The 19,206-nt window shown below is 43.1% G+C and overlaps 2 protein-coding genes across 7 annotated transcripts in view; one reads left to right on the top strand and one right to left on the bottom strand.

The window, feature by feature from the left end:
- nbeal1 (neurobeachin-like 1) overlaps nucleotides 1-16,264 on the top strand; it is a 63,880-nt gene extending 47,616 nt beyond the window's left edge. For 2 of the 4 annotated variants that reach the window (XM_079669894.1, XM_079669892.1), the window contains 18 exons: nucleotides 1-34; nucleotides 167-262; nucleotides 556-680; nucleotides 796-936; nucleotides 2,513-2,643; nucleotides 2,987-3,096; nucleotides 5,269-5,386; nucleotides 6,774-6,871; nucleotides 9,029-9,145; nucleotides 9,540-9,629; nucleotides 9,705-9,814; nucleotides 10,083-10,255; nucleotides 10,610-10,704; nucleotides 10,830-10,946; nucleotides 11,361-11,522; nucleotides 12,346-12,497; nucleotides 12,648-12,783; nucleotides 14,086-16,264. The exon at nucleotides 1-34 is cut by the window's left edge and continues 68 nt beyond it. In XM_079669894.1, the coding sequence (XP_079526020.1) occupies nucleotides 1-34; nucleotides 167-262; nucleotides 556-680; nucleotides 796-936; nucleotides 2,513-2,643; nucleotides 2,987-3,096; nucleotides 5,269-5,386; nucleotides 6,774-6,871; nucleotides 9,029-9,145; nucleotides 9,540-9,629; nucleotides 9,705-9,814; nucleotides 10,083-10,255; nucleotides 10,610-10,704; nucleotides 10,830-10,946; nucleotides 11,361-11,522; nucleotides 12,346-12,497; nucleotides 12,648-12,783; nucleotides 14,086-14,181 (2,101 nt within the window). In that variant the 3' untranslated portion in view covers nucleotides 14,182-16,264. The other 2 variants (XM_079669893.1, XM_079669891.1) reach the window with 1 other exon arrangement.
- Nucleotides 1-19,206, bottom strand: part of LOC307032126 (uncharacterized protein) — a 106,696-nt gene that overhangs the window by 84,558 nt on the left and 2,932 nt on the right. For 2 of the 3 annotated variants that reach the window (XM_079669896.1, XM_079669895.1), the window contains exons 4-8: nucleotides 19,140-19,205; nucleotides 17,625-19,009; nucleotides 17,257-17,394; nucleotides 16,773-16,884; nucleotides 16,341-16,495 (exon numbers count right to left, since the gene is read on the bottom strand). In XM_079669896.1, the coding sequence (XP_079526022.1) occupies nucleotides 16,422-16,495; nucleotides 16,773-16,884; nucleotides 17,257-17,394; nucleotides 17,625-19,009; nucleotides 19,140-19,205 (1,775 nt within the window). In that variant the 3' untranslated portion in view covers nucleotides 16,341-16,421. The remainder of the gene's footprint in view (nucleotides 1-16,340; nucleotides 16,496-16,772; nucleotides 16,885-17,256; nucleotides 17,395-17,624; nucleotides 19,010-19,139; nucleotide 19,206) is intronic. The other variant, XM_079669897.1, reaches the window with a different exon arrangement.

The following is a 19,206-nucleotide window of genomic DNA, read 5'->3' as shown; positions in this document are numbered from 1 at the left end:
TCAGGAGCTCCTCAAAGCCTCTGGACTCACACAGGTCAGCAAACTGGAGCTCTTATACACAACATACACTTCAATTAAATACATAGCTTTGTTGGAAAGGAGCTTAATGTACTACATGATCTTTGGTTTGCTCATGTTGTGAGTTACAACCTCTTCTTCTGCACAGAAATGGGTCAACAGGGAGATCTCCAACTTTGACTACTTGATGCAACTCAACACGATCGCAGGCAGAACGTACAACAACCTCGCTCAATATCCAGTGGTACGTTTCTCCTGTGTTTTGATTGAGCCGGAAAAAATGTCTGTTTTCAGCTTCTCAAATATTAGGATTTCCTGCTTTTCTCTGTTATATTACGTGCAATTACGTATCTGCCACTACGGTTTGTTTTTGTGCTACTCAATACTGATTGTGTGTGTGTGTGTGTGTGTGTGTGTGTGTGTGTGTGTGTGTGTGTGTGTGTGTGTGTGTGTGTGTGTGTGTGTGTGTGTGTGTGTGTGTGTGTGTGTGTGTGTGTGTGTGTGTGTGTGTGTGTGTGTGTGTGTGTGTGTGTGTAGTTCCCCTGGATTCTCGCTGACTACACTTCAGAGGAGCTGGACCTTTCTGATCCTCGATGTTTCCGAGATCTCTCAAAGCCCGTGGCGGCTCTTAACGAACGCAACGCAAAGGCCGTCAGAGAGAAGTACGTTGGTTTGTTTTTACATTTTGAGAAATATTGTAATATGATGTGTGCAACTCTGTTCTGTCCACTTTGTCTTCTTTGCACACGATGACAAAGCTTCCAATGTGTCTTTCAGGTATGAGAGTTTCGAGGATCCAACAGGAACCATCGACAGGTTTCATTACGGCACCCATTACTCCAACGCTGCAGGAGTGATGCACTACCTGATGAGAGTCGAGCCCTTCACCTCTCTGCACATCCAACTGCAGAGCGGACGGTTCGTCAGATATCGAATACCTTCCCAGGCAAAGCATCAGAATCCAATCTGTGCTAGCATTCAAATCAAATCAAGTTTTATTTATATAGCACATTTTCAAAATGATTTGTGGTCGAGCCAAAGTTCTGTACATACAGTAAAAATACTTTACAATAAATACAACAGCACAGTTTGTGCAGAATATCAGTATGAGGAAACGACACCCTCTGACCTTTGACCCTCACATCGTACAAGGAAACACTTCCAGAGAAACCCACAGTTTAAAGGGGAACATGGAGAAACCTCAGGGAGAGCAACAGAGGAGGGATCCCTCTCCCAGGACGGACAGACGTGCAATAGATGCCGTGTGTAAATTAAAGAGATAATACATTTACAACATAGGTAGACCAAATGTTAGGAAATGCATGTGTCTGTAAGAAGAAGATGAATCCATGAGGATGTCAACAACATTAGCATCCAACAAACATTTATATATTAACTCTGACCATAGAACACATACAGGTAATACAAAACACACACACAAAACACTTATATAAATATAAGCCCGGGAAATATGTAAGTGTATATATAAGTACAAAGTGTACAGGTGCTGTAAACAATTCAATTAACTTGCATTTACTTTGATCAGGGAGCTTAGTTATGATACATTAAAATAGCGACCGCCATTACACACACACACACACACACACACACACACACACACACACACACACACACACACACACACACACACACACACACACACACACACACACACACACACACACACACACACACACACACACACACACACACACACACACACACACACACACACACACACACACTCACACACTCACACACTCTCTCTCTCTCTCTCTCTCTCTCTCTCTCTCTCTCTCTCTCTCTCTCAATTCAATTCAATTCAATTCAAAGGGGCTTTATTGGCATGAAAGTTAAATTAAATAATGTTGCCAAAGCATCACAATACAAAATAATTAACAACATTAACATACATTTCAAATGTTTACATATTATTGATGATATATATATACAGTGATACAATTACATCTCTCTCTCTCTCTCTCTCTCTCACACACACACACACACACACCGCAACCACGAGGCAGTCTCCCACGCGCAGCATCGAAGACAATAAGCACCATCCAAACACTAGGACATTGCGACACAACACACATGCTTAAAAATCTAATGTAGAATATAAACCCAACCAAACTGCACTGATGGCAAAGCTGTGGCTTGTGTTCGTGGGGATCGATAACGTCTAAATCATCGTCACCCAATCAGTGACGTCTGAGGAAGATTAAAAAATGTAAAATAAACATTGTTGAGAAAATGCTTCATCTCTTGCATTTATTGACGTAGAGGAGCCTCGTTGTTTACCTTTTTAACATATGTTTTTTTAACTTTCAATTGGAAGTTAGTCTCTTAAAGTGTAACAGATTGATGCATCTCCACAGATCATCTTAAAGGCGTAGGAATCCCCTCATTGTAGTTTGACAAAATAGGGCCCCCAAAAAGCTAGAGTACCAGAGTGTAGGAAAACTCAAGTATCTCTATATCGTGCTTCTCTCAGGTTCGATTGTGCGGACCGTCAGTTCCACTCCATCCCAGCAACGTGGCAGACGCTCATGGACAACCCCAACGACGTCAAGGAGCTCATCCCGGAGTTCTTCTACTTCCCAGAGTTCCTGGAGAACCAAAATGGTGAGGTTTCAATATCAAATATAGGCTTTTACTGTGGACGAAATGATTGACCGTTACCATCGGAAGGGAGAGCAAATAAACAAGCCTTTGAATGAAGACCTCCTTAACAGGAAGTGCTAAATGTGTAATTTGCTGTGATTTGAAGGGAGATGCAGGAAAGATATATTTATTTAGATATGTATCAGCAGATTTAGACTCCACGACCATTAGACCTGCCTTCATTTGCTCCCTGCATTAAAACATGTACGAAAAGAGATAATCAGTGAGTCTGTCCAGCACATTTCCTGTCCTAACTTCCCTGTTCTTTCCCTCTTTCTCATCCTTTGTTCCTGCCGGGGTTCAGGTTTCGATCTGGGTCGCCTGCAGATCTCAAAGGAGAGGGTAAATGACGTTATTCTGCCAAAATGGGCCAAGTCCCCGGAGGATTTCATCTACAAACACCGCAAAGCCCTGGTGAGATCAGCTCTTAGTGGCCACTCTCAGTCATTATTAGGGATATGACGATATATCGAATATCGCGATGTCGCGGTAAATAAATGTCTCAATACCGTCGTGAGACTGACAAAATCCACCGATGTTTTTAATGTTTTACAAATATTTCATTAAAAAAAGTTTTTTTTTTTTTTTTTTAAACCTTTATTGAACCAGATGGTCCCATTGAGATCATCAATATATTTTTCAAGGGAGACCTGTCCAACATGGCAGCAAGTAGGTTACAACATGAACATAAAACAACAGAACACAAAAGGACATGGTATCTACAGGGCTACATGTACACACCTAGAGACATTGACAAGTACCAACAGTATATTTATATCTTGCCCTGTCAATAAGCCTCACCTTCTTGGCAAACACTGTATTGTTTTTGAAGTGGTGGAGAGACAATGCACAGTTTGACCCACTGCTGTCACCCATGGCCAAAGCATATCTCTCTGTCCCAGCAACATCAGTACCAAGCAAGAGAGTTTTTTCCACAGCAGGGGATATTGTAAACGCCCAAATATCCCAGCTTCCACCTGGAAATGTGGACATGCTCATATTCCTAAAAGATAACCTTGATGACGCTGAGTGAGTGAGTTAGAGTTGAGTCACTTGAAAGTGAAACTTGATTTATTCTATTGCAGGGTCTGATTATTATATTGTTGACACTTTAAAATACTACTATCCTACTAAAATACTGTACAAATCAGATTTATTATTAAATAAAGAAAAAATATTCAAGTAAAAAATTAAAAAAAATATCGCAATAAATATCGTACCGTGGACTTTTTAATCGCGATATTATCGTACCGTGAGTTTTTGGTATCGTTACATCCCTAGTAATTATGGTATTAAGACCCTTTTCTTAACATTTGTGCCAGTAATTAGACATACCGTAATTTTCGGACTATAAGCCGCGCCTTTTTTCCCATTTTTCGACGCTGCGGTTTATATAACGGTGCGGCTAATCTATGGATTGTTACAGCTAACGGCCACTAGGGGACCTCCTAGATCTATGGGTTTTACAGGTTACAGTCCACATCCTTTAACTCTATGGGCTCTATGGCCGGTCCGCGCCCCCCACCTTTAAGCGGCGGGCTCCAGCAGGAAAAGCTGGAGGCCGGAAAAGAGTGAGACAGGTAGCGCGCAAAAGTAAAAGTGGAACCGAGAGTGGTACGAGAGACAGAACGAGAGCAAGACAGACAGACATTACGAGAGCGAGACAGTTTGTCCCCGTACCACTGGTTGAAAACCACTGCTGTAGATCACTGCCGGTACGTGCGCTGGGAGCGCACCGTTTAAGTTTGAAAGTTGAAAAGTGTGTGTGTCTGAAACGCTATGTGATACAGTACAGTTTACACAGCACATGTTCTGTAGCTACTATTGCACTAAATGCTAACACTTGAATACGTTATGCAAATATTCAACTTGTTTGTTGAAATGTTAATAAATGGGAGCTTCCTCAAACAGCCATCTCTTTCCCGACAATCCCCTCTGTGCACGAACCCTTACATATGGTAATGAAACATTAAAACACCTGCGGCTTATAGTCCAGTGCGGCTTCTATATGTACACATCATTCAATTTAGCTGCTGCGGCTTATATTCAGGTGAGCCTTATAGTCCGTAGTAGTATGTCAACTATGTTATTGGTGTGACTTCTATTTCTGGCGTTTAAGTGTTATTGCATTGAGTGACACGAAGAAGGGAACCAAGCTCAATGTAATCTGTAACGTTTCAATAGCACGCTAGTTTGTGGAACATTCGACCTGATTTTCTTTCGAATTTACAACAATTTCCGCTCTGCTTAGTGAGCCCTTAAGCCCCGTACAAGTCTCTGTCTGTATTCCCCGCAGTTTATCACCTTAGGGGCTCTCTTAAGAAGATTTGTGAATAACTTGAGGCTTTACCAGGAACTAGTATTAGCTTTAAGACGAAGTTCCAGCAGAAACACTATTTCTTTCACAAATTGAAGCTGATATTTTACCTTAAATATGTCAGATGTCAGATCATCAATATACTCTGTTTGTTCTCACATTTAGCTTACAGTATTACAGTCTGTGTGAACATGTCGTTGTGCTTGTAGTGACTTCATGTGTGTGTGTTTTGTTTCCTGACCTCAGTGTGTATTGTTTTTTTGCAACAGGAGTCTGAGTGTGTGTCCGCTCACCTTCACGAGTGGATCGATCTGATCTTTGGTTACAAACAGCGAGGTCCTGCAGCGGTGGAGGCCCTCAACGTCTTCTACTACTGCACGTATGAAGGTAAACCAGACAGAAATCATGCCGTGGTGTTTTCATTTCCAAAAGTGCTTGGTTTTCGGATTTAGGGGCTTGAAAATGCTTAAAAACTGTTCCAGTATAGAGCTGGTTTATTGTTTATTAAGTTTCCACATTGCATAACAGAGGTTTACGCTACAACTTCAAATAGTTTGCAGTCATGCTATATATGTAGAAAAGAGGAAAAAGCAATAACAACGACTAAAGTAATCCCCCTTTCCTCTGCCGCCTCGAACACACTCATATTCACCAGAATGAGATTACATGAATATACAGTATATTAGACCCTCCAGAAAAACGCACGCTAAAATCCTTGATTATGCGATTTAAACATGCAGGGTTTTTATGTGATTTTATTCGGTGAAATTGCGGGAAGTTGCGAAAAAGAATAGATTTATTTTTAAATATTGGGCTGTCTTATTTATTCTCTCTCACACACAACCTGCCACTAACGTTAAACCCCTTTCCTATTCAATTAAACACACTCAATGTTTATTTATTGTAAAAGCAATTGGGCTTTTTTAATCACACTCTCTCTCTCTCTCTCTCTCTCTCTCTCTCTCTCACTCACTCACTCACTCACTCACTCACTCACTCACTCACTCACTCACTCACTCACTCACTCACTCACTCACTCACTCACTCACTCACTCACTCACTCACTCACTCACACACACACACTGGTCGTTATCTGACCAGCTTCAATCTTGTAGGCTACTCACTTCGTTTCTTGTAGCCCTCTAAAGGGTTTTGGAGGTTGATGCCTCGTGAACGTTGTTTGGCTTTCTTGTCCGCAGCAGCAGAAAGCATTTTTGAATGTTTGAATGAATCAAAGTGGGTCGTCACCGTCGATGTTCTCTTATGCTCCAACACACAGTTGCACGGGGTGCAGAATAGTTTCCCCCCCACTCTCGTGAAAGACATCGGGGTGCTGCTTTGCCCGGTCTTTAGCAGAAATGTTCGTCGGTAAATGAGATGGATCAGATTTTTTCATCTTGGTGTTTTCTCTCTCGTGTGAGTTCCACACGTTCACTCTACGGTGTTGTTTACCTTCTGTGATGCGCGAGCTGATGACGTCACTTCATCATCATCCTCACTACTTCACGTCAAGACGAGTTAACTTTTTTTTCCTAAACTTTGTGTGGAAAAATGCGGGGATTATGCGGCCTTTTAAAAATCTGCGCCATTTTGCTGATTATGCGCTAAATTCTGCGAACGCAGGATCGTGTTTTTCTGGAGGGTGTTGTATATATGCAGAGAGTTTCTAGCTGCTTAGTTTGAACTAGTGTCCCCTAGTTTGGCTTTTACACGTGCTAAGTAGATCAATTATACACATCAATAAAAACCTGGTATTGATGTGTTCGTGATGCAGGAGCGGTGGATCTCGATGCCATCACCGATGAAAAGGAGCGTAAAGCCGTGGAAGGAATGATCAGCAACTTCGGACAGACACCCTGCCAGTTACTGAAGGTAAAAACACACTGTGTGGAAGCAGGAGCATTGAATCTGTTGTGGAGCTAGCAGAGGAGGAGGAGAATTGAATACTGACGAGTGATTGTTTTGAGTTCAGACCATGAAACCAAAGAGACTGGAAATGTCCTTCAGTAAGACGTGTCTTTGTATGAAGGGGAGTGTCCTGTACCTCAGTGTCATTTGACCTTGAGAAGTGCACTTCAGTCTGTTTGGAACTGTACACTGCATCAGGGGGTCCGCGGGGTCTTAAAAAGTATTAAAAGTTGATCAATCAATTTAGGTGAAAATGAAGGCTATTAAAAGTATTAAAGGGCATTTTCCAAGGTATCACATTTTGTAGCTTGTTTTCAATAAGTACCGTATATTCAATTCAATTCAAGTTTATTTATATAGCCCAAAATCACAAATCCTATTTGTCTCAGAGGGCAAGTCAACAAACACAATTGGCAATGTAAACAATGTTAAAACAATGTAAAACAATGTAAAACAATGTAAAACAATGTAAAACAATGTAAAAACAACAGACGTATCTTATAAGATCAATGTGAAAATACCAATTTAAAAAGGAACATAACACAATGACTCAAATACAGAGTACAATAAATACAATTCCATTAAACGAAGGGTCCATGAGGATGTATGAAGGGGTTTAAAACCAGTCTCAACTGAACGATGTACTAAATATAATAAGTATCTAATGGTCCAAAGAGGTTGTGTTCTACAGTCTGCCTGAATGTAATCATGGCGTAGGTGTGTAGTGTGATTCTGTGTAGTTTATGTATGGCATCCCGTTGGATTTGACGTCATCTGAACAGGACATCGCGCTCTCACTGCTTGATAGCGCACGAAGGTCCGTTTACGCCGGTTGTTAAACAACATCGTTATGGGGAAATGCAAGTTAGCGTCCAAATGGTTGGAAGATAAGGAGGAAGGACAATCAATACTGTATATAGTTAATAGCTGTGTCCCAATTCAGAGGCTGGGTCCTCCTGAGGACCCAGCCTCGCAGTCCGCGGAGGACCCAGCTAGGGTCCTCCGCGGACTGCGAAATGAGACGGTCTACGGAGCATGTCCTTGTACGTCACCGGCAGTTACCCCTACATTTTGCCGCCCCCGTCACCTAGCAACCAGCTGCAGTCACAAGTGCCGGTAATAATTTCTGATACTAGGCAAAATATTTTCAAAACTGTTTTCAAAACTATTTTCAAACTGTTTTCAGAACTGTTCAATATGGAGTCAGATCTAGCTGTACTTATTTTGGTGTTATATAATATGTTTAAATTATTTTCCCGAGGTTGCAACAGGCCCCCGTGAAGAGGGCTTCATTCTCCCCGCGCATCTGGATAAATTGCGCAGTCTGCTCCTTGCTCCCTATCAAAACTAAATAGTTGCAGTAAGATTTGTAAAACAAAAACAGTTAAATAAATAAATTAGCTTTATAATGAATCCCAACAATATGAAAACCAAACAGGGTTTAGAAATATTTTCACTTCATATTATTTTATGTATGTAATATAAAGAAGACATCTCCAATTGCCCGTATATTTAAACACACAAATTAAATAGGTTTACTTTTCTTTCATGTCGTTTACTATTTGGGTGAGTACATTTAAAAACTAATCCAGCTGAAACCGTTGTAGCCGTTGATGGGACGTTACAAGCCATATATTTTTTTTAAAACTCATTCGTCACCGTCACCCGTTGCATCCTGGGATATGGTACACTGCGGAGTGTACATCAGATGTATCCTCTAAATCTGGGGAAAGAAGGCTGCATTTGCGGGCCGCATTCGGAGGAGTCTTGTCTTTTTTTAAAATTGGGACAGCCTTCGTTTGGCGGAAGTGACGTATGCGGTCTCCGAATGCATCCTCAGGAGGATGCGGCCGCTGAATTGGGACACAGCTAATGTGAGGTAAAGTGTGTCGCCAAGGTAACCGGTTAGAACTCCAAGTGGAGATGAGGTCTAAAAATGTAGGAAAGGGTCTTAAAAAAGGTCTTCAAAGGTTTCACATGTGACTTCAGGATTCCTGCAGACACCCTGAGTAGACATGTGTTTTTGTGTATCAAATGTTCATAAACACTGGAAGCATGAAACCCATCACAATGTAAGCTGCTGAGGTCCTGTATGAGTCTGACGTTGTATTGGTGCATTAGGAGCCCCATCCGGTGCGTCTGTGTCAGGAGGAAGTGGACAAGAGGAAGTCTCAGATGGACTCGTCTCTTCTCAACATGTTCGAACACCTCAGCGACCTCAAGTCCTTCTTCGTAGAGGTCAGATACTGCTCACAGTTTACTGGTATAAGATAAGATCAAGGTCAACTTTATTGTCAATCTTTCAGTCTCTGTGTACAGACAGAGAGATCGAAATACCGTTTCCCACAATCCAAAGGAATACAAATATATATAAAATATGTATATCCTATATACACACAATCAACAGACACATGTATACATATGCACACATCAAGATAAAAGCACGACAAGTCAATAGAATATGATCTGTACAAGAACAGAATGTGAAATTAAATAATGTACATTAAGACCAAGTGAAATACGGTTTATAGAGGGAGTCTCAGATGGACTCGTCTGTTGTATCGCCCCTTGTGACAGCAGTCTGTTGGAGAATACATTGGTGCGTTTGAATGACTTTGACTTCCTGTTGCAGGGCATCAGTGACAACGTGCCGATATTAAAAGCCGTGGTGCCGAAGAACCAATCGCATTCCTTCATCACCCAGGGGAGCCCTGACACCATGGTGAGCCGAGTGCTAACGCTAACAGTCTTTATTATAATAAGTGTTTTCTCCTTTAAACTGTGTTTCTCTCTCCAGGTGACGGTGAGTAAGAACTGTCTGGTGGGGACCCATGGCTGGCTGCCTTACAACAAGAACATCTCCAACTACTTCACCTTCATCAAGGACCCCACCGTGTCCAACGCAAAGTGAGGACACACACACACACACACACACACACACACACACACACACACACACACACACACACACACACACACACACACACACACACACACACACACACACACACACACACACACACACACACCTCAACATGTCCTTGAGTTTGTGGTGGTGTGTCGTGATTGGCACATGTTTATGTTTTTTATCAGAATCTTTGATTAAATCCATATTGTCTTCCTCTCTCTCTCTTCCTCTCTCCATCTTCATCTTCCTCTCTCCCTCTTCCTCCAGGACGCAGCGCTTCCTCTCCGGACCCTTCGCCCCCGGGCTGGAGGTCACAGCCGGGCTGTTTGTGGTCTCTCACGATGGAAAGCTTCTCTTCAGCGGCGGCCACTGGGACAACAGCCTCCGGGTCACCTCTCTGCTCAGGGGGAAGACTGTCGGACAGCACATCAGACACATGGGTAAACACACACACCCTACACACGCCTCAGCGAAGAGATCAAGTGGTGTGTGTCTGCTGTGCAGATGTGGATGTACTGTAGTAATCCCTGCTGGATGTGCATTTGACAGCTTGAGTGTTTGGTAGTGTTTACACACACACACACACACACACACACACACACACACACACACACACACACACACACACACACACACACACACACACACACACACACACACACACACACACACACACACACACACACACACACACACACCCACACACCTCAGTGAAGACATTAAGTTTTAGTGTGTCTGTTGTGTAGATGTGTATGTACTGTAGTAATCCCTGGCTGTGTTCACCTTCCCTACAGACATTGTGACGTGCTTGTCGACAGACCACTGCGGCATCCACCTGATCTCCGGCTCCAGAGACACCACATGCATGGTGTGGCAGGTTCTACAGCAGGTTAGCACCCCCTTCCCCCCCCCCCCCCCCTATACACCAGGACACGTATCAGCAAATAAAACTGATTTGATGTCAGACGAGCAGACAGGTCCTCTCTCTCAGTGTGTTCTGTTTGCTTCCTGCAGGGTGGAGCTCCCGTTGGGCTGAATCCCAAACCGGTGCAGGTGTTGTACGGACACACAGAGGAGGTGCTGAGCGTCAGCATCAGCACGGAGCTGGACATGGCTGTGTCTGGATCAAGGGTAAGAAGAGCCCACTGCGCTGCACATTAATAATGATGGATACCTGGTATATCCATGTCCACTTTAATTGTCTTCTCCATGATGGTGTGTTTGGGTTTTTATCATGTTCTATTGCTGTTACCTCTTCGAATATTTAACCATTTGTATGGTGTCTCGAAAGGTGCCTTAAATAAAATGTAATATTATTATTATTATTATTATTATTATTATTATCCACAACAAATGAAAAATGGCATTTCAAATGACGTTTCCAAAAAAACCTATAATTATTGTTATTGTTTGTTTTGTTTCTAATATGTTCAATAAATGGAATAATTAATTAATTAGTGAAAGGCTGTGTGTAGAATAGAATACTTCCTTGTCATCATACAGGGACAATGAGATGAGTGTGTGTTTTTGAATGTGTGTCTCCAGGATGGCACGGTGATCATCCACACGGTGCGGCGCGGTCAGTACATGCGTTGTCTTCGGCCTCCGTGTGAAAGCTCTCTGCCGCTCTCCATCCTCCACCTGGCCGTGTCCTGGGAGGGTCACCTGCTCGTACACACCTGCATCGAGGGCAAGGCCACGCTCAAGGTGAATCAAATCACACTTTGTTCATATAGCGATATTTGTTAATGTGATTAACATGATGATTCATCTTCATGATTGATGATTCGACTCCATCTAGTGACTGTGTAACTCCCTCTCTTGGATATCAGCATGTGAAGGACACTGTTCAGGAACTAGTTGATGCTCTGTATGTGATGACTCCTTCCATTCTGGAGAGGATCACAGATACATGGATCCTGAGGTTCAAACTCAAACCGGGGACGAGTGACAGGGATTAGTAACATTTTTAGGTATTCAGAAAAAGTCCGATTTTTTAGATTTTGAGAAAAAGTTAGATTTTTGAGATGTTCTAGAAAAAGTAATTTTTTTTATAGAAAAAGTCAATTTTTTGAGAAAAAGTCTGAATGTTTTAGACTTTTTAGAAAAAGTAATAATTTTGAGAGAAAGTCAGAATTTTGTGATTTTGAGAAAAAGTCAAATTTTTTAGATTTTGAGATAAATTCATTTTTTTGGGAAAAAGTTTTTTTTTTTTTTTAAAGTGTGATTTTTGGAAAAAGTCAGAACTTTGAGATTTTCAGAAAAAAGCCAACATTTTGAGAGAAGAGTATTTTGTTCGTGACAGCAGGATGTATGATTAGCTAGAAGAACCGGTATTCCTCCATCTTGTGACTGAGTAACTCCCTCTCTTGGATATCAGCATGTGAAGGACACTGTTCAGGAACTAGTTGATGCTCTGTATGTGATGACTCCTTCCATTCTGGAGAGGATCACAGATACATGGATCCTGATTATTGAACCTCAAGCTAGTGAGATTTTTCTAACAAAGTGTTTTATGTCCTCCCCCCAGGATAAGAACGCCCTCCACCTTTACTCTGTGAACGGGAAGCACCTGTGCAGCGAGCCTCTGAAGGAGCAGCTGACTGATATGTGTGTTTCAGGAGAATACGTGGTCATCGTCGGCAGCGAGCAGGGATACCTGACCATCCGGGACCTCTACAGGTAAACCTCCAGACATCTGAGAGCTCATTACGAGTGCCTTCTCTTACTAAAGAGAACTAGAGCTCAGCACCCGGAGGCTTGTGGACATCCACTGAGATCTTCTTAAGATAAATGTAGATATTAACGTTAAGCTGTTGTTCCTCCCATCAGTCTGTCTCTGTGTTCGGAGCCCATGGCCATGAGGGTGCCGGTGCGTTGTGTTTCGGTGACGAAGGAGCAGAGCCACGTTCTGGTGGGTCTGGAGGACGGGAAGCTGATCATCGTTGGCGTGGGAAAGCCCGCGGAGGTAAAGCAATCGCTGAGGAACTACATCGCTCAGAGTCTGGAGGGGTCTCCTCTCATGGCCTCCCCTCTGATGGCTCCTCTCAGAGCGCGCTCTCCAACCCGTTTGCTGCACCAACGCGACCAGCTGGTGTTCAGCCCCACGTCCCATAAACCCCGGCGACTCTAGAACACCCTTTGCTGCAGATCTGACAGATAAAAACCCTCTTCGTCCGTCCACACCTCTCCTTCTCAGGGATGGTTGTCGCCCCCACAGTTTGTTTCCTTTGGCCTCATTTCCTCCCTCACTTAAAGGTCACCTATTATGCAAAATCCACATGTCTCTTCTACATCAGCATGTGTCCCCTCTGTGGAAAGAGACTCTGAAAGATTCTCTCTCTTTTTGATCCATTTCTATAAAAACCTGTCTGAAAATGAGCTGATCAGATTTTGGCCACGTTATGATGTCATAACGATGTTTTGTCTTGTGTAACCATGAGCCAATCAGCAACCAAGGTAACCCCCCCCCCCCTTATCACCTGAATCTCCTCCTAGAGCACCATTGAGTTCTTTGTAACCAAATGTCTCTCAGAGGGGCGTGGGGAGGGGCTCCTTATTTTCATCTAAAGTAACAGACAGAGAATCAGCACTTTGGAAACAGGGCTGAAACAGAGGGGATTATGGGTAATGCTGCAATGATCTGTTTGGTGTTTCAGCCAATCAGAGACAGGCTCTGGATATATCTGAGACCTATAATATATTGATGTAAACTGTCTAATAGGTGACCTTTAAACACACATTTAGATCTGAGCCACACACAGATTTATCACATTCCTTCAGCGCTGAGCGGACACGACTCTGACGTACCTCGTTCTGTTGTTTTCAAACTCATCTGTGTGATATTTGGGATGAACTCCCACCACTGCTGTCTACCTGAAGTGTCATTATGTCACGTGTTAGTGTACTCGTCAACAAATATGCTGTGAAACAAACTAATTAATGCTTCTGCAGATGTAAGCCATATTAACCGTAGCCACAATCTAATAATGCAAACTAGAAATCGTACGCCAAGTTTAATGTTTTGATAATGTAAATAGTTTAGTGGATGTTCATCGCACCTCTTCACCCTTTCTGTTCAAATGGCCTCACCAAAGTGAATCGAGCTTTGATTATCATTTTCTTTAATGCTTCACAAGTCAATCGATGAACTAATCAGTCACTCATGAATCACATCCTCCTTTTCCTTTGACTTCACGCTTTTCTTTCCCCACTCTCCCCCCACTCTCCTTCATCCCACTTCCTCCTCCTCTTCCTCCACTCTTCTCAGATGCGCTCGGGCCAGATCACGAGGAAGTTGTGGGGCAGCAAGAAACTCACGCAGATTTCCTCGGGGGAAACGGTGTACAGAACGCACAACGTCTGACCCCCCCCCTTCCACATTCCTGTCACCTCCATACCCATCAGCCAGCAGTCATTCTGTGTGAAGAAGTTCTTCCTGCGTTTTCCACAAACTCTGCATGTGTGTTTTTAAGTTTTTCTGTGTTTGAGATTACGGCGCTGGCGCTGTGGTTCAAATCCAGAAGTAGTGCCAGCCTCAGCACCACCTTAAAACCATCCCCATCCATCGTCCTTCTTACCTGATGTTTCTCCCATCTGCCGGCTGATTGCTCTCCTGTGTGTGTGTGTGTGTGTGTGTGTGTGTGTGTGTGTGTGTGTGTGTGTGTGTGTGTGTGTGTGTGTGTGTGTGTGTGTGTGTGTGTGTGTGTGTGTGTGTGTGTGTGTGTGTGTGTGTGTGTGTGTGTGTGTGTGTGTGTGTGTGTGTGTGTGTGTGTGTGTGTGTGTGTGTGTGTGTGTGTGTGTGTGTGTGTGTGTGTGTGTGTGTGTGTGTGTGTTCTCTGTCAAAGTATAGTTTAAAGTGGCATCTTAGTTTGCCTTAAAGCTGCCACACAGCAGCCTTATGCAGTAACATCACTCACGAGACGCTCTGCCTCTCCTCTTCTTATTTATACGTCTGAGTGAGATTGTCTTTTTTTATTCTTTGGGTTTTTCTGTTGGTTTCCAGACAGATGCATGCATGTCCCTACCTACCACCCTCTGTTGGTATGCAGCATTTTTTGGACCATTTAGAGATTGAGAAGCAGACACAGTGATGGTGGATTTATTTTTACGCTTAGATATGACTGACTTGTTTTGTTCTAGAAACATCTGTCTTTTAATGTTGGCAAGTATGTTCTCACTACAGGCAAAACACTACGTCCTTTAAAGAGAGGAATGACTTTAAAGCCACACAACACTTCATCGAATGTTTTTAAGTTACTTGAATCCATGTTTATTTATAAGTAGTAGTAGCAGTTTTTAAAATCACAGCTTGTCTCTTGAATATAGACACCGGGAGGGCATATCTTAAACTGTAAAGACTGTTAAGAGACCTGCAGAGGAAGGAGCAAATCCACAAGGGCTCTATGATATGTCAGTGTTAGCAGCAATACACCTGTCTTCCTCTAGCTTCTGGAACAATACATGCACCCTAATTCATCCTTCCTCTTCTTATCTCCTTCCTCCTTCTGCATGCCTTGTTGTTCGAATGTGATTTATTTACTGACATTAGAATCACAAGAAGCCACAGAATGAAGCTCCTGTGGATGTAATTTATATGTTGTGTGTGTGTGTGTGTGTGTGTGTGTGTGTGTGTGTGTGTGTGTGTGTGTGTGTGTGTGTGTGTGTGTGTGTGTGTGTGTGTGTGTGTGTGTGTGTGTGTGTGTGTGTGTGTGTGTGTGTGTGTGTGTGTGTGTGTGTGTGTGTGTGTGTGTGTGTGTGTGTGTGTGTGTGTGTGTGTGTGTGTGTGTGTGTGTGTGTGTGTCAATGATGCATGTTTATTTTTTATAGCCAAACTCTGTTGATGTGGTGTTTCTGATTCTGTGGCAGCCGGTGAGTTTTTGGGGTCACAGCGGTTCTTCTTTCTTTTTGTGTTTTTATTTAAGCGTCACGGCAACATAGAGACCAATCTGTGTCCTTGTTTTTGAGATGTTCTGTGTTGTTCATCCTCATTTGTCATTCAGACATCAGACCACTGTTTGAGTTGTTCCACGACTGCAACAAACGGAGTGCCTTTATCCCGGTGTGGCATTGACACAGGTTCCTCTCATTACCGAAGCTTATCGTCCCTGACCGTAATGTACATCCAAACTAAAGCAGCATTCCAGATGTTAAAACCCCCCCAGTTTCAACGGGAAAACCAAGAGCATAGGACTTCAAAGAGTACTATTTTGTGTCTTAGCATCATTCTCTGTGTCCGTCACCAAATGGATGTGTGTATATCTGTGATTATTTATGAATACAGTATATAATGTACAGCATGATTTTTATTTCAGCGTATTTGAAATGTACTTTTGCACTTTCCAGGTACTAAATTGTAACAAATTTGTTTTAACTTGGCTCCCTAATCTGTATAAACTGCTTTGTATACACAAGTGGAAAATGATCATTAAAGTCTTGTCTAAATTTAAGTGATTTGGATGGTGTTTTTGAAGGATGAAGATGGGTATTAAAAGATATGAAACAGAAGCACTCAGATGTAAAATTCCATGTTTTATTCAACAGATGCAGACGATGGAAACATATCTGTCCGTTAGATTGTTAAAAACTGTTGTTTCTTTGTGGTTTTTATGCATTGATCTGGTATGAGCAGATGGACGCTCTCTTCAGGTCACAGTCAGCCGCCGTCCACCAGCTCTCATCTGCAGGAAAGGGTAGGGACAGATTAGAAAAACACATATTGGCTGACTCTCTGAGGATATTTCTAAGACCATTTTGTATAAATATGACCGAATATGTGCCTACTAGTATTAACAGTATTTATTTACATGTTCAATTGTGCTAAAGGGACAGAACAAGTTTCCATTGGTGCTTCAGGGGAAAGATTCTCTCTGCACTGTAGTCTTCTTTCTAAACTATTTAGTTGTACCACTTAATCAGTCATTGGTGTGTGTAAATATGTGTGTGTGGTGTTCTTACCTATCTTGAACATCTCCACACACACTGGTTTATCAGTGTGGATGTTGGGGTGTCCGGGCATCCAGTCGCTGTAACTCCAGTCCGACCCGTCTACCCATGATGCCTTCTGGTTCTGAGGTGTGCCAAATCAACACACACAGCTTATTATAATATGCACGCATTAAACTTTTAAAGTATTCTGATCTTTTGGTCTAGTGTAAATACAGCTTTAACACACTTTAAAAGTCCTGTGTAGGATATTTTAGGGAAAACACACTGAAGTATTAGAAACATTTGTTTTACTTTCTGGCCTTGTTAAGTGACAGCGCAGAAACAGATGGAGTCCACAGGTCAATGTTTCACCAAGGTAAGACACTATCTGTCCTGTTGATAACATATCTGATGATACTCTCCTTGGCCTCCTTCCTGCGTCACGGTACATGGTCATTCAAAAAAAGTGTGATGTGAGACAGCTTTTCCAAAACATTTATTCTGTATGACTTGCCTTGACCGTGCCTCCTATCCACGTCAACACCGGGCTGTTTTCACCACCGTTTGTCGAGAGAGAAACCAGGCGTGAATGCAGATCTCCGGTTGTTACAGATGCAAGCTCAGCATTTGGGGCAAGAGATCTGCATTTGGCCTGGAGACACAAGAGTGAGATTTCATTCATGGAGCCAAAAGCAGATTAAAAACTATTGGTGACGAATGAGGGTGGAGAGAGTACAAAAGCACACAAAATGCAAGAATATTATTCAAACAAAGGCAGTGGATTATTTATAGCACATTATCTTATGTGTGTTATTAGCATTATATCAAGGTTTGATTTACGTAGAATCACAGTTATCACATATTGGATGTAATGTGTCTAACCTGAGCATCTTGGAAGGTCAGCGGTGTGGGATTGAACTCATAACAGTTCCCATTGATGATGTCCCCCTTACATGCCACTGTCTTTGTCTGGAGCTCGGGGGTGGAGTGTTCAGTTTCCTGCCTGAAACCTTCTGGGATCAAAGGTTCTGTTCCCTGCCTGAAACCTTCTGGGATGGACATCATGGGTTCGGTTCCCTGCCTAAAGCCTTCTGGGATGGACATCATGGGTTCGGTTCCCTGCCTAAAGCCTTCTGGGATGGACATAATTGGTTCGGTTCCCTGCCTAAAGCCTTCTGGGATGGACATCATGGGTTCGGTTCCCTGCCTGAAACCTTCTGGGATGGACATCATGGGTTCTGGTCCCTGCCTAAAGCCTTCTGGGATGGACATCAAGGGTTCGGTTCCCTGCCTAAAGCCTTCTGGGATGGACATCATGGGTTCGGTTCCCTGCCTAAAGCCTTCTGGGATGGACATCATGGGTTCTGGTCCCTGCCTAAAGCCTTCTGGGATGGACATAATGGGTTCTGTTCCCTGCCTAAAGCCTTCTGGGATGGACATCATGGGTTCGGTTCCCTGCCTAAAGCCTTCTGGGATGGACATCATAGGTTCGGTTCCCTGCCTAAAGCCTTCTGGGATGGACATCATAGATTTAATTTCTGGCCAAAAGCCGTCCGGGACGATATGAATAGGTTCGATTTCCTGCCTAAAACTATCTGGGATTGACATCATCGGTTCGGTTCCCTGTCTCAAACCTTCTGGGATGGACATCATGGATTCGGTTTCCTGCCTAAAGCCCTCATGGATGGACATCATAGATTGAATCTCCTCCCTAAAACTCTCTGGGGCCGTATGAATAGGTTCTGTTCCCTGGCTCAAGTCTTCTGGGATTGACATCATAGGTTCGGTTCCCTGTCTAAAACCCTCTGGGATGGACACCCTGGGTTCGGTTCCCTGTCTGAAACCTTCTGGGATGGACATCCTGGGTTCGGTTCCCTGTCTGAAACCATCTGGGATGAACATCTTAGATGTAATTTCCTGCCCAAAGCCGTCTGGGACCATATGAATAGGTTCGGTTCCCTGGCTAAGCCCCTCATGGATGGACTTCATAGATTGAATTTCCTCCCTAAAACTATCTGGGACCGTGTGAATAGGTTCAGTTCCCTGCCTAAAGCCATCTGGAAGAGACATCATGGGTTCAGTTCCCTGTCTGAAACCCTCTGGGAGAGACATCATAGGTTCGGTTCCCTGCCTGAAACTCTCTGGGAGAGACATCATAGGTTCAGTTCCCTGTCTGAAACCATCTGGGAGACGAGGATCAGAGGGTTTCTCCACCCGGACCCAAACAGCACCACCAATGTTCTTCTGGGCTGGAACATCTTCAGGGACTGGAAGACAGAAAACATTTAGATTAATCAGGGTTTATTATTGATATGTTATTCATTTGAGGGTAGTTACTTAGTAGTGGAGAATAAATAGTAGTTAAACTGAGTTTAGTTCACTTTGTATCTTCCTCACCCTCATTTGTCAGCAGGTGACTTCCCTCCATCTCTCCCAATCCTTTTCCTAGAGGACGGATGAAAGC

The sequence above is a fragment of the Notothenia rossii genome (assembly GCF_949606895.1).
Source record: "Notothenia rossii genome assembly, chromosome: 3".
In the NCBI taxonomy this organism is placed as follows: Eukaryota; Metazoa; Chordata; class Actinopteri; order Perciformes; family Nototheniidae; genus Notothenia; species Notothenia rossii.
The sequence above is the reverse complement of the archived record's forward strand: the minus strand, read 5'-3'. Positions and strand labels throughout refer to the sequence as shown.